We start from the raw sequence: 21211 nt of genomic DNA, 5'->3' as shown, positions 1-21211 counted from the left end.
ACAGTTAAATATGGTAGTGGAGTACCAGGCAACACTAAACACAACTAAAGACTCATGGTTTTGACTAGACCAAATAAACTGACAATGGGAATCATGATCAGTAGGTTCCCCACTAGCTACATCCCACTGATGGAGGAAATCCTGAGTGTGGCTGTGACACGGTGAGGGGAACCTGCAATCCTGGGTGGTGCTCATTCACATAGATACTTTCCGAGGGAAATCTAAGGCATCCATTAGCTTACTCATTACTCAAATAGACCAAAGAAATAAAATACACAATGAATATGAATACATTATGGATAGTAATAGTAAACCCATATACTAAGTTAGCTTAGTATAAAATTATTTATTCATTTATTTATTTAAATGAGACAGTGCATGTTAATGAACCTTACATGAACGTATCACTTGAATGTAAATATGCCAGACTGTAGCCTAAGGCTAATTTCCATCTGTTGTCAAGATCAGACATGTGCAGGAGGGCAACACAGACAATGAAACGCCGGGCTGGGGCAGCAGCCTGTCACTAAAAACACTTCTCTGCCTGGTGATGGTGCTGTGCAGAGGGTCTTTAATAATGTGCATGAAGAACTAGTAAAGAATACTGGAAGATGCAGTGTGTTAGATGGAGAAACAAACAAAGGCTGCTTTTTCACAAAGCAAAATTCCTCCTAGATAAGAAATGGATCATTAATAGGCTCTCGGTTTGAAAAATATAAAAAGTGCCCAGGAAATTTGCCTCTAAAGGCCTTTAGTGCTGCTTGTGTAGATTTAAAGTTTTTTATTGTGGTAACACTGTAGGTCACTCTGATCACATTATGACCATCATCAGCTTTCTCACCTCAATCATCAGACAGCTGAACCTCGATGACAGGTTGGTAACTGTCTGACATGGTGGCTCTGATGGTGACTCCCTCGCTTGTATAAGTCAGGCTGCCACATTTGGCTTCACTTCTAACAAACCCATTTACTTCATTGTAATACATCTCATTATAAAGATCATAGTCACACTGTTTGTTCATGTCAAACACTCCCACTGCAAACCAGTTAGAGTACAGGTTAAAGTCAAAAGGATTAGAGAACATGACGGCCATTTTTCCCCTGTTCTGTTTAGTGGAGTTCTGGTAGAGATCATAGGTGAAGACTCCAACAGATCCACTGGCTGTGTGAGGCGCTTTGATGAACCGAGCTTTGCCAGAGCTGGAAACACTAATAGTAGCCGGCAAAGTTTTGTCACAGGAGCCGCTGTAAGTGTAGATCCTGGTCACAAGAATGAGAAAAAAATAGTCAAAGTAATTTTGATATGTTTTCTGTGTTAAGTAAGGTAATCCAGATAATTCTCTCTCCACACAGGATGTGTTTAGCTTATAGACTGGAGAAAGGGGAAATCTGAAGCCTCAGTATAGAAAGAACACAAAAATACCTTCCAGCAACTTTTGCTAAGACTACAACCACAATGTTAGTGGAGAGAGAACAAACACTGGTAAGATTAAAAAAAGTAAGTTGTTACCTGGGGTCCATCAGCTTGTAGTTAGAAGAGTTATTCTTAATCTTGATGGTGCACTGGCGATGTGTGGTATTCACCGAGGTCCCAGCTCTAAATGCACCTTTAACCACAAGACATAACACTCGGAACGTTTTTTTTTTAAATCATAAGTTAAACAAATCACACAAAGATTAATTCTAGCTGCTATTTACATTGACTGCACTTTAGTTTCAACCACAAAACTTAACTGTCCTCTTTTTTCTTTATTCCCCAGTCATTTCCAAAGTCTACTTTACCGCCAACCACCAGTGAATAAATTGGGTTCAGGCCTGATTAGCTGGTGGCCTCAATCTGTTCCTGTTGCTACTTTCCCCAAAAGGTAAAAAATAAATAAATAAAAAACTGGAGTCTTTGATATAATAATACTCTGAGTTTTGGCCACAAAGGTTTCCTACCTCTGTCTATATTAATGTCCGCATCAATGTCCGCAGCAGATTCTGACATGCAAGCACAGCAATCACTTATCCAACTAAAAATATCCATGACCTCAGACATGTTTCTGCAAAGTTACTGCTTATGAACAGCTCAGCAATTTCTATAAAATGAACAAAACATGTTTAAACATTTTACAAATCACAATTAAGAAAACATTTAACCTGTGTTTTTATCCATTATCTGTGTTTTTATTTATTCACACAAATTATTTATACCATCAGATTATTGATGAATTTTAAGTGGCTACATAATAATAAAGTTTGTGAACAGTCTGGTAACCATTGCATCAAGTCAAGAGAAGAAGAAGAAAATACACAACAGTGGTTGTGATTGTAAGTAAGTGGTTGAAAATGACCACTGTGAAAATATTGTTAACCAATAATCACAGAAACAATCAGTGAAAAAGCACATATGAATATTCAGATTTAGATTAAAGCTTTTTGTATGATCATGTTCAAAGATAAAAGCCTGACTTACTTTACAGCAGTGGGATGAAGATGAAGAGTCTCTGTGTGAAACCTGCAACTGCAGCATTTACTGAGTCCTCCACCTTTTATAGACACACAGCCAACACCCCACTGCTGTACATGGACACTGGAATTGAACTGATGGTGAAGTCAGTCAGTTGTTAGTGTGGTTTCCTTTCCTCCTCTTGGAGTGAATTTCTGTTTGGTTTGCCTTTTTATTAATAAGCCCTTATTATTGTTTATCCCTCCTCTCTTCGTCACCCTTCCTGGGTCCTTAGTACACAGTTCTTTAAAATACATTCAGAAAAATTAACAAACCATAGTTGCTCAGTAGATTTTTCCTCATGTGGCTGCAGCTGCAAATGTACAAGAAATCAGAGGTTTCCCAAACAAAAACATTTCCCCAACAGCAGAATGAACAGGGACAGGAACTTAGAGTAGAGGGAGGTGCTGCAATTTCCTACATTCTTCAGGTAGTAAAACTATTTTGTGCATCTCATCAGACAAAGGACTGCTGGACTGAAACTGCTTTCCTGTGACAAGCGTCTCCTGGTGTGCTTCCTGTTTGACCCATGCTCAATCTCGATGGTGCACAGACGATGTGTTGAAGTGAAGCCAATATTAATCCTGATTCCTGCTTCTGCACCAACAGCACAAATAGCACCTACAATCAAAGGCAAAGGCATCACATCTCTGATCTGTTCAGGGAGACAGAGCTTTCTGGCCAAAACCCAGAAAGCAAAGCCTACACCCCCACCTGCCACCAATGATGTCAGTGTTCAGAGAATTACTACCTGTAGCCCATCTACTTTCTTTTTACTGGTTGCAGGGGCCCTGAGCTCTTTAATTTACTCTGATTTATCTCAGTATTTGGACAACTGGAGAAACTAATATCTGACAGAGGAATAACAAAGTCCTGACTATACTACGCTGTTAACTAAATTTAAATGCACCTTTAACCACAAGATGTGAGACTCAGAAAGGTTTTTATTTAATCATGAACTAAACAAATAACACAAAGATTAATTCCATTTATTTTGTTTTTGACACATTAACTTTCAGGCCTGATTAGCAGGCAGCCTCAGTCTGTTCTTCTTGCTACTCCCCCTAAAAGTTTTACTGTAGTGTGATGTCTGCAGAGCAAACTGTGTCTGCAGCAATGCAGTTTCTTTCAACAATTCCATCAATTCCATGTATAGTACACAACTGTCAGAGCATCACGGTTTACTGCTTCCATTTATTTTATAGAATCTACAGACTACCACACACTTGTGGCAGAGGAATGTTTTTAGTGCTGAACAGCAGTCTGCAATTTAAGATGTGGTCATAACAAACAGTGCAATCAACATGAAATCCAGAGAGATCGTGAACATTTAGAAATATCAGCAGTGTGAGTTTGTCTACTATTGATCGAGATTTTAGGAGAAATCTTGTAGGAATGAAACATCTGTGCATAGTTGATTCAAAAAAAAAAAAGACTGATATTTTTTTACTAATTTTGGGAGAAATATGTTGCAAGGTTTGATGGAAAATCAAGTCTGATTAAATGATTGCATCTTACTCTTAGCATTTTACCTAGTTATAATGGCAACTTAAACTCAGTGTACTTTTGAAGAATGTTTAAAAGATTATATGTTGTTCAAACTTTGTCTCACATACATGTTTTGTCTTGAAGTGCTTGCAGAACTGCTCCAAGCTCAATTATTATCTAACGGCAGACCATCCCACACTGGCTCTGAGCCAGAGTCACTCCATGCTGACAGGTGCTCATCAAAGTGCTGAAAAGGTAAAAGGTTTCCATAAGAGAGGAAATGGCTGGGAGCAGTGTCCTGAGGGTGGAAAATGTTCTGTCCAGCAGCAGAAAGTTATAAAACTAATGTGTGAATATATGAAGTTTAGAACTGCATAGGATGGAGGCTTGAAACTCTGTCGATGTTCTTCTGTCTTGCAAGATAATAAAACCCTAAAAGACATCCTGGATGTTGAAGCTTCTTTACTGATTACACTTGAGGTGTCTAAGACGAGATATTGTCATTTTTGCCATGACAATTTGGCGTTGTCAGCAGAATCTGTGAGTGGTCACCGGAGGAGCCAGAGTGAACAGTGGTTTGCATGCAACCCTGAAAAGAAAACAAACTCCAGTCTCAACCTCCATTGAAAGAAACAGTGTAGAGACGGAGAGCTGAACACGGTGGCTCCTATGGTGATTCCCGCCAGATTCACGAACTAAAAATTAAAACTGGTCAACATGGATACCAGGTGAGTTGTAAAGAAGTTCCTAAATTATTTTGTTGAGCCCAAGTTGCCATACTTCTTTGAATAATCTGATCGAATCGGACCACTCCTACTCAATTGGGGAGGATAAGTGAATTACAGCAACAATGGTTTATCAAGGGGTGTGTATCATATGCACAGAAATATTGTCAATCTTGCTTTATCTATGTGACATTACCAAAGCCACAGGGAGCTCATCCTCCATCTGATAAACCATCTGACCATGTGATGATTGAGTTCATTGAGTTGATACCCAATTAAGAGAAGAGCTATTGTGTCGTTATGACTGACGTACTCAAAACAAAATTGGTACGTAGAAGAAGGTGTCCCTGGACCGAGGTTTCTCTGGTTGTTTTAATGAAAATGGGGGTAAGGGGAAAAAATTAAATTAAAGTTGTTTGGGAAAATGACATGTTGCAGTATTGCCAGACCTGGTCTTCCGCTTTGTTTCAAATACATTAGCAGGTGAAGGACATTCCTTCTATTCATTTACATTTAGTCATTTAGCAGACGCTTTTATCCAAAGCGACTTACAAGTGAGGTACAAGGAAAGCAAAAATCTAAGTCAAAGAGAAAACATCAAAGCAAAGTCCTATCAGAAAAGTGTTCACAGTTCACAAGATACAAGTGCAAGAGAGCAGAAAGGTTTTTTTTGTTTGGTTTTTTTTATATTAAAGATTTAAGTGCATAGGAAGATGCGGAAGAGTTCTGTTTTCAGCAGTTTTTTGAATATTGGGAGAGAGTCAGCTGAGCGTGCAGCGTTTGGTAGCTCGTTCCACCATCGTGGGATCATTGCGCTGAAAAGTTTTGCTTGGTGTCTTCTATGAGGCCAGACGTCGTTCGTTGGCAGACCGCAGCGGGCGAGAAGGATTGTAGACTTGAATGAGTGAGTTGAGGTAAGCGGGAGCTGTCGAGTTAACCACCCTGTAAGCAAGAGACAGAGCTTTGAACCTGATGCGAGCAGCAACAGGAAGCCAGTGTAGAGATCTAAAAAGTGGTGTGACATGGGTCTTTTTTGGCTGATTAAAAATTAGGCGAGCTGCCGCATTTTGGATCATCTGCAAGGGTTTGATTGTGGATATCGGTAACCCCATCAACAAAGCGTTGCAGTAATCAAGACGAGATGTGACCAGCGCCTGTACAATGAGTTGGGTTGTATATTCCGTGATGTAGGGTCTGATCTTCCTGATGTTGTAGAGAGCAAATCTGCAAGCCCTAGAGACTTAGGAGATGTGGTCCTTAAAGCTCAGTTGGTCGTCGATGATGACCCCCAGATTTTTGGCCGAATTAGTGGGGACAATCACTGTAGATCCAATGTTGATGCTGATGTTGTGTTGCATCAAAGGTCTGGCTGGGAAGACAAGGACTTTGGTCTTAGAGAGGTTGAGTTGATGGTGTCTCTCACTCATCCAGGCTGAGATGTCTGAGAGACAGGCAGAAATACGTGATGAGACAGTGGAGTCGTCCGGTGGAAAGGACAGGAAGAGCTGTGTGTCATCAGCGTAGCAGTGATAGGAAAGACCATGTGAGTGAATCATGGCACCTAGGGATGAAGTATAGATAGAAAAGAGGAGAGGACCAAGAACTGAGCCCTGCGGCACACCGGTAGAGAGGCTATGAGAGTTAGAAAGATGCCCCCTCCAGGATACCTTGAAGCTTCGTCCTGATAGGTAAGAACAAAGCCAGTCTAGAGCTGATCCAGAGATGCCCAAGTCAGAGAGTGTGGACAAGAGTATCTGATGGTTCACAGTGTCAAAGGCTGATGATAGATCAAGTAGAATTAAGACAGATGATTGACCTGTGGCTTTTGCAGCTCGAAGATATTCCACAACAGTCAGGAGTGCCGTTTCTGTGGTGACCCCTCTTGAAGCCAGACTGGTTGACATCGAGGAGGTTATTCTTGGAAAGGAAGTCTGAGAGTTGGTTGAAGACAGCTCGTTCCATAGTCTTGGCCAGAAAAGGAAGGAGGGAGACAGGTCTGTAGTTCTCCACTACAGAGGGATCAAGAGAAGGCTTCTTGAGCAGTGGGGTAATTAAGGCCTGCTTGAAAGAGGTTGGAACTGAAGGATTTCTAGGAGGTGGAAAGGACCCTTCCAAATGATGCACGCGAACCACACAGCAGTGAAAGACGTAGATACGCACCACCCACTGAAAGGAAGGGGCCAAAGACCTCTCCCCGGCTGTGCACGATGCTCACTGGAGGGCAGGATCCTTGAAGGAGCCAGGGAGCCAGTCGGAGGAGAACCCTCACTAACTCACTTAAGGTTCTCCCGGTGTTAAGTGTGATTGGGCGTGTCTGCACTCTGAGTCCCCAAGCCACGAAGAAGGGAAGCAACAGTGAGAACAACAACATGGAGGACAAATGAGAGTCTGTGTGCCACGGATATTGCTGATTTTGCAGGTGTTGTCTTATCCCATGTGTAAGAGGCCTAATTATTTCACAAGTCACAGAGAGCTATGACTCATCATTGATATAACTTCTGCAAAGAATTTAGTTCCTCTTTTACAGTCTGGTGTTGACTTGTACATAGATTCTAGAGACGAAGAGTACTATGCTTGAACTTGTGTAAGGTGATTTAAACATGTTATATGATAATCTCTGCTTAGCTCTGTACCCCAGTGATGTCTATGTCAAACAAAAACAGTGGCTGAATTTCCAATACAACATTAAGAGGATGTATAATGAATCTTTATGAATTTGTACATCTGATGACTTCTGTTGTGTGTCTTGTGATTAAAATGTAATCAAAAGGAGGGAATTTGGATGGAAAATCAAGTCTGATTAAATGATTGCATTTTACTCTTAGCATTTTACCTAGTTATAATGGCAACTTAAACTCAGTGTACTTTTGAAGAATGTTTAAAAGATTATATGTTGTTCAAACTTTGTCTCATATACATGTTTTGTCTTGAAGTGCTTGCAGAACTGCTTCAAGCTCAATTATTATCTAACGGCAGACCATACCACACTGGCTCTGAGCCAGAGTCACTTCATGCTCACAGGTGCTTATCAAAGTGCTGAAAAGGTAAAAGGTTTCCAGAAAAGGAGAAAAGGGCTGGGAGCAGTAGCCTGAGGGTGGAGGATGTTCTGCCCAGAAACAGAAGATTATAAAACTAATGTGTGATGTATGAAGTTTAGAACTGCATATGATAGAAAACTGAAACTCTGTTGATGTTCTTCTCTCTTGCAAGATAATAAAGCTCTAAAAGACATCCTGGATGTTGAAGCTTCTTTACTGATTTACACTTGAGGTGTCTAAGACCAGAGATTGTCATTTTTGCCACAACAGGAAGCTAATAGATTTATTTGTATTTTGTTGTCTAATGTGTAGTGTTATGCCCCTGGTCTAGGGGAACCTAGACAACATGATGTGCCCCACCACTGCTTCCATTCCCAAGCAAGACCAGACCAAGTGTTGTAAACAGTAGCTATTTTATTTACTTCGGACGTGAGCAGTGCCCAAAACAACAAACAAAAACTCTAACACCATCCCTGTGTTACCTAAATAACCAAATAAATACAAAACAAATGACAGTGTGCCTAACCTCAACAACCGAGTTTCCCACACAGCAAATAGCAGCAGCGGTAGCCCCTCATCCCACTCACAGTTAGACCCAGTGCAGAACTTCCGAATCATGGCTTTCAACGCTTGGTGAAATCTTTCTAATGCGCCCTGACTCTCTGGATGATACGAGCTGGATTTTTGGTGCTTGATATTGAGCTCAGTCATGACTTGTGCAAATATTTTAGACATGAAGTTTGATCCTTGGTCCCTCCGAATGTCCCTTGGGAGGCCAGATGTTGAGAAAAACTTGACCAGAGCTCTCACGATGGCATGAGCTTTCAACGAGAGTAGTGGCACAGCCTCAGGAAAACGTATTGCCGCACACATTATTGTCAGGATGTATTGATTGCCAGATTTAGTTTTTGGTATTGGAACAACACAATCTACAATTACATGTTCAAATGGTTCTCCAAGAACAGTGATCGGTCGTAGCCGAGCGGCAGGGATTAACTGATTGGGTTTACCAGACATTTGGCAGGTGTGGCAAGAACGGCAGAATCTTATCTATCTGATAGACTTCAATTTGTTCATGTGAATGATGAATCCTCCATGCACACAAAGGTTAGCTATGGAGTTCCACAAGGCTCTGTGTTAGGACCAATACTTTTTACTTTATATATGTCTCCTTTAGGCAACATTATTAGAAAGCACCCCATAAATTTCCACTGCTATGCTGATGATACCCAGCTATATTTATCTATGGAACCAGATGAAAATAATCAGTTAATAAAGTTTCAAGCATGCCTACAAGACATAAAGGCCTGGATGTCCCACAATTTTTTACTTCTAACTAAACAGACAAAACTAGTATTTGGGCCCAAAAATCTCAGAAATATGATGTCCAACCATATTGTTACTCTAGATGGCATAAGTCTGGCCTCCAGTACTACTGCATGGAACCTTGGAGTTATTTTTGACCAGGATTTGTCCTTTACCTCACATATAAAACAAATCTCTAGAACAGCCTTCTTCCACCTACGGAACACTGCCAAAATTAGGAGCATCCTGTATCAAAGTGATGGCGAAAAACTGGTCCATGCATTTGTTACCTCTAGGTTGGACTACTGTAATTCCCTACTTTTAGGATATTTCACCTTCACTAGCTTCTCTCCATTGGCTACCCATTAAATTTAGAATAGAATTTAAAACCCTGCTTCTTACATATAAAGCTCTGAATGGTCAGGCTCCATCATATATAGAAGACCTCATAGCACCATATCATCCCAGTAGACCACTTCGCTCTCAGAATGCAGGCCTACTTGTGGTTCCCAGAATTTCCAAAGGTAGAATGAGAGGCAGAGCTTTTAGCTATCAAGCTCCTCTCCTGTGAAACCAGCTCCCAGTTCAGATTTGGGAAGCAGACACCCTCTCTACTTTTAAGTGTAGGCTTAAAACCTTCCTCTTTGATAAAGCTTATACTTAGTTATAGTCATGCTGCTATAGGCTTAAGCTGCTGGGGGACCCACCCCCCAATGCACTGAGCTCCTTTCCTCCTCTTGACCCTCTCTCCTCTCCTCTCACCCCGCAATTGTCACCACTGTATGTCATTAACTCTATGTGTTCTCTCCCGTAGTTGTCTTTGCCCTTCTCTGTCCCGCTCTCTGTGTCCCTTTCTGCAGGTGTCCCCGGCTTTGAAGCTGTGTGTCTTCCGCCGTGCAGCTACTGGTCCTACCAATCTGCCCGATGTTTCGCTGTTGCTTTTTGTTGCTCTGTTCTTTTCTCTCTTTCCACTTTCCACTCACCCCAACCAGTCGAGGCAGATGGCCGCCCACCCTGAGCAGGGTTCTGCTGGAGGGTTTCTTCCGTTAAAGGGAGTCTTCCCTCTCCACTGTTGCCTATGGCTTGTTCCAGGGGGAATTGTTGGGTTCTCTCTATACATCTTTATAATCTTGACTTTATTCTGTAAAGTGTCCTGAGATTACTTTGTTGTGAATTGGCGCTATATTAATAAAGTTGAATTTAATTGAATTCACAACATCGGATTTAAGTCCAGGTCAGAAGAAATAACAAAGGACATGATTATAAGTTTTTTTTTATGAATAAATGGCCGGACATGTTGTGATCATGTGCTAGACTCAGAACTTAGAGACGAAAAGGCGGAGGGACAACAATTTGACACACGGAGTAAGATGTTGAACCAGAGCTTGGAGACCAGCGGTGCATTAGAACACTATCATCTAGCAGGTAAGACACAAACTTTTCACATGTGAGATTTTTGATTTGGGACACACAGTGAGATAACGTTGGATCCGATTGCTGCGCTCTAATTAACTGATCTCTGTCCACTGTGAGAGACAGCATTTTATCATCAGGCTCTAAATCAATGCAAACAGATTCATTAGAGTTTTTACACTCTGGCAAACTTGTAGGATCAGAGGTGCTCATGAACGAGTCACTGAGATCCACCAAGTTTCCAAGCTTTCGTGCTTGCGCACGGGTTACAGTCACACGGGAAACACAGGGGGCGAGTTTAGCGCAGTAGGATCAGACTCACACACATCAGTGCTCGGAATTTCAGTAACTTCCAGAGATGGAAAAACTTTCCCACCCGCCAAATCATTTCCGAGTATAAGATCTATTCCTGCAATCGGTAACTGATCTCGCACAGCAATTTTACACGTGCCGTTCACGAAATCGGAAGAAAACAAACAAAATGCAAAAGCGCACGCATTACTGACATTTTCACTCCCCACGCCAAAATATCTGAACCGCAGTAAGACTGAGCTGAGAAGGGTAACACATCCCAACAAATCAGGGACTGTTTTGCACTGGTATCTCTCAAAATAGTGATTGGCACTTGACATTTCTCTCCCACCAGAGAAACAAAACCATGAGAGACAAAAGGATCAACATCTTCATCAATGTTGTTATTTCCCGGCTCCACTGAAGGTCTGGAGAGCGGCCTGCTTGTATTAGCACTATGGGTGATGGAGATTTTGTAATTTTTGACTCTTTTTTTTTTTAGGATGGGACAGACAGCTATGAGGTAACCCTACTCATGACAGTAATAACACTCGCGTGTTTCAGAAGCATCTATGCGGGAACAATAAACGCTTGTTGGAAATTTAATTTTTCTTTCCGAAGAGACCAAATCACGACAAACTGGGGAAGTATAAACATTTTTATGGGTTAACGCAAACTCGCCTGTTAAGACAGCAGCCGCAGAAATAGAAGTGACTTTTTGTTCATTTAGGTGAACCACAATTTTGTCAGGTAGCTGATTTTTAAACTCTTTAAACAAAATGAGTTCACACAGATCATCCAATTTTAACCTTACTAGCCTGACACCATTTGTCAAACAGAACACAAACTCTACATATGTCTGTGTTGAAGTTTTTTCACATTTTCTAAACCTCTGTCTGTAGGCCTCTGGAACCAGCTCGTATGCACGTAGAACAGTAGCTTTTACTTTGTCATAGTCCAAGCTGTCTTCAATAGACAAAGAAGTGCATACCTCCTGGGCTTTGTCCACAAATTTACACTGAAGCAGCAGAGGCCACACAGTCTTTGGCCACTTTAATGTAGCCGCTATACGTTTGAAGGCATTGAAGTATAAGTCAACCTCTGATTCTCTAAACGGCAGAACCAGTGCGATGTTCCTACTCACGTCAAATCCATCTTCACGGCCAGATGAGGGGGACAGAGGTGCAGGACTGGCAGGTACAGCGGCTCCCCGCTCTGTCTCCAGAGCCTTCACCTTTAGCAGCATGGCTTCCACCTCCAACTCCCGGTTTCTCACCTCCACCTCCCTTATCCGCAGGGTTAATTTTAGTTCCTCCACGGTCATACCAGGATGGAGTGGTAGGTCTTGGAGTGGGGCAGGAGCACCAGCTAAGTCACCCAGCTCAACTTCCCCGAAGGGCGTCAGCTTAACAAAAAAAAACTCTTTCCATGATCTTTGCTGTGAGGAGCTGTTTCAGTTCCTCTTTTTTAGCATTTAAAGACACACGCACAGCAAAAAAATCTGCTATCAGAGCTAAATCAGCTTTCCTACATCTGTCCAACTTGTCTCTGGTCGGATTCGTTGTGAACTCCTCCAATTTAAACTCCATGCTGACACCACCACAAAAGAAAAAACTTCCAAACAGACAAAACAACTACCGAGCCAATACTTACGCCAAAAGTGAAACGAAGTGAGTTAAATTAGGACGAGCCCCCAAATCATGTTATGCCCCTGGTCTAGGGGAACCTAGACATAACACGATGTGCCCCACCACTGCTTCCATTCCCAAGCAAAACCAGACCAAGTGTTGTTATTGGTAGCCATTTTATTTACTTCGGACCTGAGCAGTGCCCAAAACAACAAACAAAAATCACCATCCCTGTCTTACTTAAACAACCAAATAAATACCAAAACAAATGGCAGGGTGCCTAACCTGAACTCCTAACCCAAAACAGGAGAAAAGGTAGTAACAAACTCCTACTGTGGCTACCTGCTGCTCAATACTGTACAGTGAGTTATATTTACAATACTTTACAGAAATATCCAAATCCACTAAACAGAGTTCGCGGAGCTCCCTGTGAGTCTAGTTGAGAGTCGCGTACAGAATGCTGGGTTGGTTGGGAGTGGCAGAGGTGGACCAGCAAAGTAGTGGTTCTGCTGACATCTTGGTATATAGGGAGGAAGACGCTCCGTCCTGTCCAATCAGGTGGCAACAATGAGTTCGAATGGAACCCCCCCCCGAGACACACCCACACAAAACACAGAAGAGGAGGAGAAATCGACAACATAACAATAACACACATAATGACTCAGGTCATATCACAAGTTGTGTCTTTGTGAGGAAGAAAATTGCTTTTGTTGGTTGTTTGCAATATTTAGTTAGTGTGAACATTTTGCAAAGTCCTACAGTGGAACCTCAGCGTCATTTAACAACACAAACCATCATCAGTGTCACAGCCACCTGTATAAACATACTATTGCAGAAAACATGTTCTGTTTCAGACACATTTCTATTATTCAAATGCAACATGAAGTATAAGGCATCAAACAAAAGGATGAGGTAAATTTACAAGTGATTAGTAATTGTGATTAATACACTTTGGCTGGAGACAGAAGAAGAGACAGAAGAATGTCATGTTGAAGACAGACAGATGGTATTAGTATGACTAAGTATTTGTCTGAATGTGTGTAGTGCAGAATGTTCTGTGTTTGTGTCAGCATTCAGTTTTTGGCTCTGTGGTGGAAACAGTTTCAAGTCTGTTTGTTCGTGATTTGATGGACCTGAAACAAAACCAGAGGAAAGGAGCTCAAATAGTTGGTGCCCATGATGGGTTTGATGTGTGCAAAGGGTTTTTGGCTCTGCTGTGTCAGGAGCAGAAGAAGTCTGAGGAGCATTATTCTCTACACATTGATCCACATGTTACCAACATGTACATTAGTAATTATGAGGCACCGCACCTGTAACATGACATGGAATGAGGAAGCAGCAGAGTCTGAGACAGAAACCAGGAGCTACGCTGCCTCCTGGAGGAAAAATTGGAGTCCTACAACAGGAGGATCACATCTCTGTTATTTACTATTTTAAACAAGTTTAGACTGCTTTTTCTTTTTCCTGAGGCAGAACTAAGAATTAAATAATTCATAAAATGTGACTATACATTTTGTGTCAAAATAACAACAGATTTCAAAAAAGCTGGGACAGGGTCATTTTACCACTGTGTTACATGAGACCAGCTGCTTTAGTGTGAAGGAGACATTTGTTCTGTTGTTGCCTGATAAAGGACTAGAGCTGCTCAACAGATCAGGATGTTAAAATTTAGTTCCAGAGAGCTAGTTTCAGTCAGGTCGTTTATAACTCTGACAAGTTTTAAAACCAGGTAAGAGACCTGTACTTGCGGTCAACTGGAACAGAACAGTTCTGTGTTCTTACAACGTAGTTCAAACTCGAACACTGTCATCTCTTAGATACACAAACTTCAGTGTTCACATAATGACCTGTTTGAATCCTGGACTGACAGCTGGAATCTTATGAGAGCATCTGAAGCAGTGTTCCAGCAGAGGCCGCTCTCACTATTCATTATCAACTTGACCTATTGCTTCAGTAAACATCAAAATGGAGAAAGACAGAAAGCAGCAAAGCCCTGCAGCAGAGGAACCAGAAATGCCGTTAAGATCCACGTGATGATCTGACAAACTGCCAACCAGCTGCTTCAAAAGGGTTTTCACTTCCTTACAAGTAAATGTTCGGAAAAGTGACAGTGGCTCATTCCCAGAGAAGTGATTAAACACAGTCACAGTCTGAAGCCTGAGATGACGCTGGTCTGTCTGTGCTCTCATCTTCACAAGACGTTTGGTAGTTTTCACTGGGTCTCAGTAAAGTGATGAGCTGCTGGTTTCAGCTGTCACTCAGAGCATCCTACAGTTTATTACTGTACATTTAAAGTGTAAAGGCTGCTTTGTGGGATTCTAAGCGACTGTGTTGTTAGTGGCAGCAAGAAGATGGGTTTACTTCCAGTTAAGGAAGTGTTATTTTCTGTATATTGTCTCTCGTAATTATAATTACTAACTAATTGCCTGTTCTAATGAAGGTAATGTTAGCATGAATTCAGCTGGGTGCCTTAACGTTAGCGTTAGTAATATTAGCTTGGCTGCTGCTAACGTTAATGCCAATGAAACACTAACTACTTTGCTTTAAGCTAAGGAGTTTTACTCACATCATTCTACTAGAAGATTATGCCAAAGTTATAAGTTTGAATTTATGTTGTCACAGTTGTTGCTAATTAAGTACTGAGTGTATTTTCATGTACTGCAGAACAGACACACACAAGCCTTGTTCCAGACCTTCTTCTTCTTTGGGGTTTTATGGCAGTCAGCATCCCATCTGTTGCATTGCTGCCATCTTCTGGTTTTAATCTCTCTCTGCATATACTGTAAGTGGTTCTTGAGAGCAGACCTGTTTTTTTAAAAAACTTGAATTGGTTTTTTTGTCTCCATATGTCCTTTAACCCCACATTCAACACTCCCTGCTTTCTCCACTCACCCATCACGTCCTCTCTCTCTCAGTTATGTGCTTCCTACAGTTTAACACAACCTGCCCCACCATTTCTAACTCCTGTCATTCTTCACAAAGCCCAGTCTGATGTTTCCCTATTTATTGAACACCACTATTTAAATTCCTGTGCCTGTGTATCCTGATCATTATCACCTCCTTCTTTCTATTTCCTCCTCTGCTCCTTGTGGACCTAAAATCTGAATGTGTCCAGGAAATCTAGCTTCTGTGTAGCTATAAAAATCACCCACCTGTATGATTTTTTTCTGTCCTGTTTAGTAATTCTAGATCTACCACTAGTGTTTCCATCAGCCAGACAGGGACCATAGACCAAACCCCTGCAGAGCACCATTTGTCATTGTCTTCATGGACTCTCAGGTTTAACCAGTAATTTACTAGGAGCTGCTTCTAATGCTAATTGCATCTCACCTATCTCTACTTGCAGTGCAAATATAGGAGATGTCCTAACCGCTCCTAAACAGAGTCATGTTACCTGGGCCTGAGTCATATCTAGCTGTTTCCACATAGGGAGAAAACCCACTTTTTTTAATCAAGGGTTGGTCAGAGAGAGTAGGAGGCACAACATGACACAGAAAGTGTTTTACACAGTATTTTATTTACATCACATAGAAGCAGTGCCAGTGAATACTGTCAACACGCCGATTCATTTGCTGTAAATTCTGGATCATTCACTGCTTTCTTTACACATGGGCTTATTCAGACTTTGTTCTGGAGGGTGATATGATATGAATAAACTGGATCAGACCTGATAGTTCTGTCATGAAACAATGTTTCAGGAACAGATAACAGGCTTTATCAAATTATCACTTATATGGTAAATAGTTGCTTATATAGCGCTTTACAATGTTGCTTCCCATTCACCCATTCACACACACACACACACACACACACACACACACACACACACACACACACACACACACACACACACCAATGGCGGTGGCTGCCATGCAAGGTGCTCACCTGACCCACCAGGAGCAACTTGGGTTTAGTTTCTCCATATCAAATAAAAAGATTTACAAGCTCAGGCTAAAAGATCCAACACACGTACTGGTAGTTTCTGTCTCCACCACTGTCTGAGTGAGCCAGCATATGTTTGTGTGGATTTAACAACAACTGCTTCCAGGTGAGAAGGAAGAGGGGTGGGGTTAGCACCCAGGTACCGGAGAATATTCAAGAGCTGTAGGTTCTATGACACTGGTCTTTACTGTGAAGGCAGATTTCATACTGTGGAACAACCACAAACGTCCACAAAAGTCTGTAAAATGAATGCTGCAACATTTCATTTTGAACTGAACTGACTTGAATATGAAAATATTTCATTAAATAAAAGGGAAAATTGGGGCATGTTCTAACCAAATTCTTGATGTACGTTTACACAGACAAACACACTAGATGGCAACATTATTGCCTTTATTACGAACTGCACTACATCACTTTTATTGCCTTTATTGCTCTTATTTTTATTTTACTTTACTGTATATCATTTAGTGTGGACGGCAAATTAAGAATTTCATTGTGCAGGGAAACATGCTTTCTGTCTGTGCATATGACAATAAACACTTTGAATCTTGAATCTTGAACAAGAACTTCCTGCCAAAGCCTCTGTTCAAGTCTGTAATACTCATTAACCAGAAGGTGGAGCAAGTGTAATCACTGAAGCTTCCACATCCAGGATGTCTTCAAGGGTTTTATTTTCTTGCAAGAGAGAAGAACATCAACAGTCTCTCAAGTCTCCGTCCATGCAGTTCTAAACTCTTAACATGTCTAACATGCTTTTATATCCTCCTGTTGCTGGGCAGAATACTCTTTAAAACCAAGTGTCACAACATCCCCATAAAACATCCTGCACAAGCATAATGAGCACATTCCATGAGTGCAACTAAAATAATCATAAGCATTAAAAGTATACATGCTTGATTTTCCATCACAGACTCTTTCTGCTGCACAAGCTTCAGTCACAGTGAGAACATTTTAACCAGAGTGGATCAGTTCTTTATTCATTTATTTATTTAAAAGAGACAGTGCATGTTAATGAACCTTACATGAACGTATCACTTGAATGTAAATATGCCAGACTGTAGCCTAAGGCTAATTTCCATCTGTTGTCAAGATCAGATATGTGCAGGAGGGCAACATAGCCAATGAAACGCTGGACTGGGGCAGCAGCCTGTCACTAAAAACACTTCTCTGCCTGGTGATGGTGCTGTGCAGAGGGTCTTTAATAACGTCCATGAAGAACTAGTAAAGAATACTGGAAGATGCAGTGTGTTAGATGGAAAAACAAACAAATGCTGCTTTTTCACAAAGCAAAATTCCTCCTAGATAAGAAATGGATCATTAATAGGCTCTCGGTTTGAAAAATATAAAAAGTATAAAATATAAAGTATAAAGTATAAAAGATAAACTATAAAATATAAAAAGTGCCCAGGCACTAAATACCTTTAGTGCTGCTTGTGTAGATGTAAAGTCTTTTATTGTGCCAATCTTGTTTCCTAAGAAATGGATCATTAATAGGCTCTCGGTTTGAAAAATATAAAAAGTGCCCAGGAGATTTGCCTCTAAAGGCCTTTAGTGCTGCTTGTGTAGATGTAAAGTCTTTTATTGTGCTAACACTGTAGGTCACTCTGATCACATTATGACCAACTTCAGCTTTCTCACCTCAATCATCAGACAGCTGAACCTTGATGACAGGTTGGTAACTGTCTGACATGGTGGCTCTGATGGTGACTCCCTCGCTTGTGTAAGTCAGGCTGCCACATTTGGCTTCACTTCTAACAAACCCATTTACTTCATTGTAATACATCTCATTATAAAGATCATAGTCACACTGTTTGTTCATGTCAAACACTCCCACTGCAAACCAGTTAGAGTACAGGTTAAAGTCAAAGGGATTAGAGAACATGACGGCCATTTTTCCCCTGTTCTGTTTAGTGGAGTTCTGGTACAGATCATAGGTGAAGACTCCAACAGATCCACAGGCTGTGTTAGGAGGTTTGATGAACAGACCTGTGCCAGAGCTGGAAACACTAATAGTAGCCGGCAAAGGCTTCTTACAGGAGCCGCTGTAAGTGTAGTTCCTGTTCACAAGAACAAGAGAAAAAAGTAGTCAAAGTAATTTTGATATGTTGTCTGTGTTAAGTAAGGTAATCCAGATAATTCTCTCTCCACACAGGATGTGTTTAGCTTATAGACTGGAGAAAGGGGAAATCTGAAGCCTCAGTATAGAAAAAACACAAAAATACCTTCCAGCAACTTTTGGTAAGACCACAACCACAACGTTAGTGGAAGAGAACAAACACTGGTAAGATTAAAAAAAGTATGTTGTTACCTGGGGTCCATCAGCTTGTAGTCAGAGGAGTTATTCTTAATCTTGATGGTGCACTGGCGATGTGTGGTATTCACCGAGGTCCCAGCTCTTTCTCCATTAGCAGAAGGAATATCATCTAGAATCAAAGGCAAAGGTATCACGTCTCTGTATCACAGTTAGTTGTTGGTGTATAAGCAGACATATAGGACATGGATTTCACCTAGAGGACTGGTGCAAGTTCACTTTCATTTAATCTTAGTTTTTAAAATGTGTTCTCAATTCTTAATTTTCTGGCTTTGTGTGGGTTAAGAACAAAAAAAAACTATGTAAAAAGGGTTTGTTCGTTATTTTAATTAAGGCCAAAAGTAGAAAGCAAAGCCTACACCTCCATCTGCCACGAAGATGTCAGCATTCAGACTATTAATACTTGTAACCCATCTACTCTCTTTCATGTGGTAGAAGGGACCCTAAGTTTATGAATTGACTCTGATTATCTAATTATTTTAGGCCTTGAACTACTGGAGAGACTAATATCTGACTGAGGAATAACAAACTCCTGACTACACTGAGCTGTGAACAGCATTTAAATGCACCTTTAACCACAAGACATAACACTCAGAACGCTTTTTTTTTTTAAATCATAAGCTAAACAAATCACACGAAGATAATTCTTGTAGCTTCTATTTAGTCTTTTACATTGACTGCACTTTAGTTACAACCACAAAACTTAAATGTCCTTTTTTTTTTTATTTTATTCCCCAGTCATGTCCAAAGTCTACTTTACCGCCAACCACCAGTGAATAAATTGGGTTCAGGCCTGATTAGCTGGTGGCCTCAGTCTGTTCCTCTTGTTACTTTCCCCAAAAGGTAAAAAACAAATTTAAAAAAATGGAGCTTCCTACCTACGTCCACATCAATGTCCACATCAATGTCCACATCAATGTCCACATCAATGTCCACATCAATGTCCGCAGCAGCTTCTGACATGCAATCACAGCAATCACTTATCCAATTAATAATATCCGTGACCTCAGACATGTTTCTGCAAAGTTACTGCTTATGAACAGCTCAGCAAATTCTATAAAAAGAACAAAACATGTTTAAACATTTTACAAATCACAATAAAAAAAACATTTAACCTGTGTTTTTATCCATTATCTATGTTTTTATTTATTCACACAAATTATTTATACCATCAGATTATTGATGAATTTTAAGTGGCTACATACTGAAGCTATGGAGCCCAAATAATAATGTTGTGAACAGTCTGGTAACCATTGCATCAAGTCAAGAGAAGAAGAAGAAAATACACAACAGTGGTTGTGATCGTAAGTAAGTGGTTGAAAATGACCACTGTGAAAATATTGTTAACCAATAATCACAGAAACAATTAGTGAAAAAGCACATATGAATATTCAGATTTAGATTAAAGCTTTTTGTATGATCCTGTTCAAAAATAAAAGCCTGACTTACTGTATAGCAGTGGGATGAAGATGAAGAGTCTCTGTGTGAAAGCTGCAACTGCAGCATTTACTGAGTCTTCCTCCTTATATAGACACACAGCCAACACCCCACTGCTGTACATCGACACTGGAATGGAACTAAAAGTGAAGTCAGTTGTTAGTGTGCTTTCCTTTCTTCCTCTAAGAGTGAATTTCTGTGTCATTTGCCTTTTTGTTAATAAGCCCTTTTTATTGTTTATCCCTCCTCTCTCCGTCACCCTTCCTGGGTCCTTAGTACACAGTTCTTTAAAATACATTCAGACAAGTTAACAAACCATAGCTGCTCTGTAGATTTTTCCTCGTGTGGCTGCAGCTGCAAATGTACATAAAATGAGACGTTTGCCAAAAAAAACATTTCCCCAAGAGCAGAATAAACAGGGAGAGGAACTTAGAGTAGAGGGAGGTGCTGCAATTTCCTACATTCTTCATATACTAAAACTATTGTGTGCATAAGACATAGGACTGCTGGACTGAAACTGCTTTCCTATCACAAGCATTTCCTGGCCTGCTTCCCGTTTGCCCCAAAGTTTACATTAGAGAGAGGGCTGTCAGGGCCATAAACCAGATGTTAGCTGAGGTCCCTTTGTTTCTATATACACATTAGAGGATCACTGTGTGTGTGCGCATGTATTTACAGACAGCTGAACCTTGATGACAGGTTGGTAAATGTCTGACATGGTGGCTCTGATGGTGACACCGTGTCTTGTTTTAAGTCAGGTTGCCAGTTTTAGCTTCAGATCTGACAAACCCATTTGGTTTACTGTAACACATCTCTTTATGAAGATCATAGTCACACTGTTTCTTCATATCAATCACTCCCAGTCAAAACCAGTTAGAGTCCAGGTTAAAGTCACAGGGATTAGAGAACATGACCACTATTTTTCCCCTGTTCTGTTTAGTGGAATAACTGTAAAGATCATAGGTGACGATTCCAACACATCCACAGGCTGTGTGAGGTGTTTTGATGAACAGAGCTCTGCCAGAGCTGGAAACACAGGAGCTGCTGGCTTCGAACTGATGAACTTGTGAGAGGAGTCATTCTCAATGGTGCACAGACAATGTGTTGAAGTGAAGCCAATATTAATCCTGATTCCTGCT

The 21211-nt window shown here is 40.8% G+C and overlaps 2 protein-coding genes across 4 annotated transcripts; both read right to left on the bottom strand.

Moving 5' to 3' along the window:
* Nucleotides 1-387: 387 nt before the first annotated feature.
* On the bottom strand, nucleotides 388-12181 carry LOC137099799 (DELTA-sagatoxin-Srs1a-like). 2 transcript variants are annotated; one of them, XM_067477077.1, is made up of 5 exons: nucleotides 11896-12181; nucleotides 2459-3112; nucleotides 1942-2081; nucleotides 1511-1607; nucleotides 388-1260 (listed from the first exon to the last, which is right to left on the bottom strand). In XM_067477077.1, the coding sequence occupies exons 3-5, from the start codon at nucleotides 2039-2041 to the stop codon at nucleotides 843-845; spliced, it is 615 nt and encodes a 204-aa protein (XP_067333178.1). In that variant the 5' UTR covers nucleotides 2042-2081; nucleotides 2459-3112; nucleotides 11896-12181; the 3' UTR covers nucleotides 388-842. The 2 variants fall into 2 exon arrangements, with proteins under 2 accessions (XP_067333178.1, XP_067333179.1); XM_067477078.1 differs by lacking the exon at nucleotides 2459-3112.
* A 3686-nt stretch (nucleotides 12182-15867) lies between these two features.
* On the bottom strand, nucleotides 15868-20663 carry LOC137099794 (DELTA-sagatoxin-Srs1a-like). 2 transcript variants are annotated; one of them, XM_067477062.1, is made up of 4 exons: nucleotides 20085-20663; nucleotides 19514-19591; nucleotides 18633-18747; nucleotides 15868-18381 (listed from the first exon to the last, which is right to left on the bottom strand). In XM_067477062.1, the coding sequence occupies exons 1-4, from the start codon at nucleotides 20368-20370 to the stop codon at nucleotides 17964-17966; spliced, it is 897 nt and encodes a 298-aa protein (XP_067333163.1). In that variant the 5' UTR covers nucleotides 20371-20663; the 3' UTR covers nucleotides 15868-17963. The 2 variants fall into 2 exon arrangements, with proteins under 2 accessions (XP_067333163.1, XP_067333164.1); XM_067477063.1 differs by having other exon boundaries at nucleotides 15871-18381; nucleotides 19514-19689; nucleotides 20085-20638.
* Nucleotides 20664-21211: the final 548 nt, after the last annotated feature.

The sequence above is a fragment of the Channa argus genome, chromosome 15 (assembly GCF_033026475.1).
Source record: "Channa argus isolate prfri chromosome 15, Channa argus male v1.0, whole genome shotgun sequence".
NCBI lineage: Eukaryota > Metazoa > Chordata > Actinopteri > Anabantiformes > Channidae > Channa > Channa argus.
Note: the sequence above shows the minus strand (reverse complement) of the source record. Positions and strands in the feature narration are given on the sequence as shown.

Coding starts and splice junctions, on each gene's coding strand:
- LOC137099799 (XM_067477077.1), bottom strand. CDS start 2,041: ATGTCTGAGGTCATGGATATTTTTAGTTGGATAAGTGATTGCTGTGCT. Junction 1,608..1,941: donor GGACATTAATATAGACAGAG/GTAGGAAACCTT, acceptor TTGTGGTTAAAG/GTGCATTTAGAGCTGGGACC. Junction 1,261..1,510: donor TACAAGCTGATGGACCCCAG/GTAACAACTTAC, acceptor TCTTGTGACCAG/GATCTACACTTACAGCGGCT.
- LOC137099794 (XM_067477062.1), bottom strand. CDS start 20,370: ATGTATTTTAAAGAACTGTGTACTAAGGACCCAGGAAGGGTGACGGAG. Junction 18,748..19,513: donor GGACATTGATGTGGACGTAG/GTAGGAAGCTCC, acceptor CTTTGATTCTAG/ATGATATTCCTTCTGCTAAT. Junction 18,382..18,632: donor TACAAGCTGATGGACCCCAG/GTAACAACATAC, acceptor TCTTGTGAACAG/GAACTACACTTACAGCGGCT.